The 3,287-nt window shown below is 46.2% G+C and overlaps 1 protein-coding gene across 1 annotated transcript in view; it reads right to left on the bottom strand.

The window, feature by feature from the left end:
• LOC141763561 (keratin, type I cytoskeletal 13-like) overlaps positions 1-3,040 on the bottom strand; it is a 6,226-nt gene extending 3,186 nt beyond the window's left edge. Inside the window, exons 1-3 of the mRNA XM_074627994.1 lie at positions 2,468-3,040; positions 349-431; positions 74-230 (exon numbers count right to left, since the gene is read on the bottom strand). Coding sequence (XP_074484095.1) covers positions 74-230; positions 349-431; positions 2,468-2,950 — 723 coding nt within the window. The 5' untranslated portion in view covers positions 2,951-3,040. The remainder of the gene's footprint in view (positions 1-73; positions 231-348; positions 432-2,467) is intronic.
• Between the last annotated feature and the right edge of the window lie 247 nt (positions 3,041-3,287).

Here is a 3,287-nt window from a genome sequence, read left to right as displayed (position 1 = left end):
TCGGATCTTGAATGTACCCCTTTTATTTACCCCAAAACCCGGTCGGCTTAATAAGACCTGAGAGCTCACTGACCTCCTCGTGGTTCTTCTTGAGGAAGATCAGCTCCTCCTTCAGACCCTCGATCTGCATCTCCAGGTCGGTCCGGCTCAGAGTCAGTTCATCCAGAACTCTCCTCAGACCGGCGATGTCGGCCTCCACCGACTGACGCATGGCCAGCTCGTTCTCATACCTGCACAGACGACAAAGCATTTGTTTCTAAATCGTTTTTTCCAAAAATAAAACTGACTGAAGCAGGCAAAGGACGCAATTTAACTCGTAACTACTTTTTAATGAATGAATTCACTTACTTGACCCGGAAGTCGTCGGCAGCCAGCTTGGCGTTGTCAATGGAGAGGTAGATGCCACCGTTGATTTTTGTAGCGTCCTGGATCTGGAAGATAAAACAGAGGAAAGAAATACTGTTAGCTTTTTGTGTTCATCCTTAAAGTTCTCCATCTACGTACATGGAAAAGTAATTCTAACGAGTAAAGATAGGGGGCGCCATCGTGAAACTAGAGCTGTTCTCATAACAATACCAGGATCGGAAATGTGTCCGATACTGCCCAAAGATGGAGACGACCAAAAACTAAGATGGAGACGTCTAAAAACCAAGATGGAGGCAACCAAAAACCAAGATGGAGACGGCCAGAAACCAAGATGGAGACGGTCAAAAACCAAGATGGAGACAACCAAAAACCAAGATGGAGACGGCCAAAAACCAAGATGGAGACGACCAAAAATCGAGATGGAGACGACCAAAAACCAAGATGGAGACGGCCAGAAACCAAGATGGAGACGGTCAAAAACCAAGATGGAGACAACCAAAAACCAAGATGGAGACGGCCAAAAACCAAGATGGAGACGGCCAAAAACCGAGATGGAGACGACCAAAAATCGAGATGGAGACGGCCAAAAACCAAGATGGAGACGGTCAAAAACCAAGATGGAGACGACCAAAAACCAAGATGGAGACGACTAAAAACCAAGATGGAGACGACCAGAAACCAAGATGGAGACGACCAAAGACCAAGATGGAGACGACCAAAAACCAAGATGGAGATGACCAGAAACCAAGATGGAGACGACCAAAAACCAAGATGGAGACGACTAAAAACCAAGATGGAGACGACCAGAAACCAAGATGGAGACGACCAGAAACCAAGATGGAGACGACCAAAAACCAAGATGGAGGCGACCAAAAACCAAGATGGAGGCGACTAAAAACCAAGATGGAGACGACCAAAAACCAAGATGGAGACGACCAAAAACCAAGATGGAGGCGACCAAAAACCAAGATGGAGACGACCAAAAACCAAGATGGAGACGACCAAAAACCAAGATGGAGGCGACCAAAAACCAAGATGGAGACGACCAAAAACCAAGATGGAGACGACCAAAAACCAAGATGGAGGTGACTAAAAACCAAGATGGAGGCGACTAAAGACCAAGATGGAGACGGACAAAATGCAGAATTGGAGGCTTCAAACCATCAGTCCACCAACCAATAGGTGAATACGTCACGGTGACTTCGTCCACTTCTTCTATACGGTCTGTGGACATGACGGCTCCCAGAAGTGAAGCCAGAACGGAGAACGCACTTTAAACATGACGGTCGATCGTGTTCGTGTAATTATGGGAAGACAAAATCATGATGGTGATTAATATTTGATTAATTGTGCAGCTCTGATGACACATTGTGTTCTTGCACTATTTCATTGGAACTCTCAGAGCGGGAAGGGAAGTTTGGAGTCCCCTGCTGGAGCTGTTGCCCCCGGCGACCCGACCCCAGATAAGCTGTTGAAGATGGATGGATGGATCTCAGAGCGCTCTGAACACAAATACACCTTTGTTGCAGATTCAGCACAACTGGCTGTATATACTGTACATATACAGTATATGTATATATACTATACTGCATATATACATATACAGTATATGCATATATACTATACTGCATATATACATATACAGTATATGCATATTTACTATACTGCATATATACATATACAGTATATGCATATATACTATACTGCATATATACATATACAGTATATGCATATTTACTATACTGCATATATACATATACAGTATATGCATATATACTATACTGCATATATACATATACAGTATATGCATATTTACTATACTGCATATATACATATACAGTATATGCATATATACTATACTGCATATATACATATACAGTATATGCATATATACAGTGTGTATATATATAATATATTATATGGTATTAAAGTGTTTACTTATTGTTCTAAGTGGCTCCCCACAATTGGTCCAATATCACCAGTAAAACAATTGTTTTAATAGATTAAAATAAGGATAGCGATGACGACAGGTGGAGCGTGAATGTACTCCTTCCTGTCCTTATTGGATGGTCACATGACTAAATGGCACAGGTGAGCCTACCTTTCCCTGCAGCTCTGCGATGGTGACGAAGTAGGCGCTGTAGTCTCGGGAGCTGGGGCCGACCTTGCTCACCAGGAACTGCTGGATCTTCAGCTCCAGCTCGCCGTTGGCCGTCTCCAGCTTGCGGACCTTCTCCAGGTAGGTGGCCAGGCGGTCATTCAGGTTTTGCATGGTGGCCTTCTCGTTGGCGGAGATGTCCACGCCGCCGCCGCCGCCGCCGCCGCCGCCACCAGCACCAAAGCCATACCCACCAGCTCCTCCTCCACCACCACCTCCTCCACCACTGTAGTTGAAGCTATAGCTAGATAAACTGCTTCCACCTCCGCCGCCGCCGCCGCCGCCGCCGCCGCCGCTGCCATACAAAGAGGATCCACCTGACATTTTGACTAATCCAGGGCCACCGTACATGGACATACTGGAACCTCCACTTCTCCTCATGCTTCCACCACTACTACTCATGGAGCTACGACTCTGTTGGAACATTGTGAGTGGTGATGAAGGTGATGAAGGTGACGAAGGTGATGAAGGTGATGAAGGTAAAGGATGCCGTCTATCTGCTTCAGCTCCAGAGGAGAGAGTGAAGAGCTCCGAGAGCGGCTGATTGTTTTATACCGTCAGATGAGTTCGGGAGGAGGGAGGGATGGCGAGCTCGTGCCAAGTCCGGGAGGAGACACCTGTCGTTGTTCAAGTCAGCGGGAAGGTTCAGGTGCTGGGTGTGTCTGAGACACATGGCATCCACCCGTCACCTATACATTCACCTGCAGATTTACACGCAGAGGCGTCGTTATAAAAGAGATTAGAGCACATAAAGAGCGGCGGG

This window comes from Sebastes fasciatus, assembly GCF_043250625.1.
Source record: "Sebastes fasciatus isolate fSebFas1 chromosome 13 unlocalized genomic scaffold, fSebFas1.pri SUPER_13_unloc_1, whole genome shotgun sequence".
In the NCBI taxonomy this organism is placed as follows: Eukaryota; Metazoa; Chordata; class Actinopteri; order Perciformes; family Sebastidae; genus Sebastes; species Sebastes fasciatus.
The sequence above is the reverse complement of the archived record's forward strand: the minus strand, read 5'-3'. Positions and strand labels throughout refer to the sequence as shown.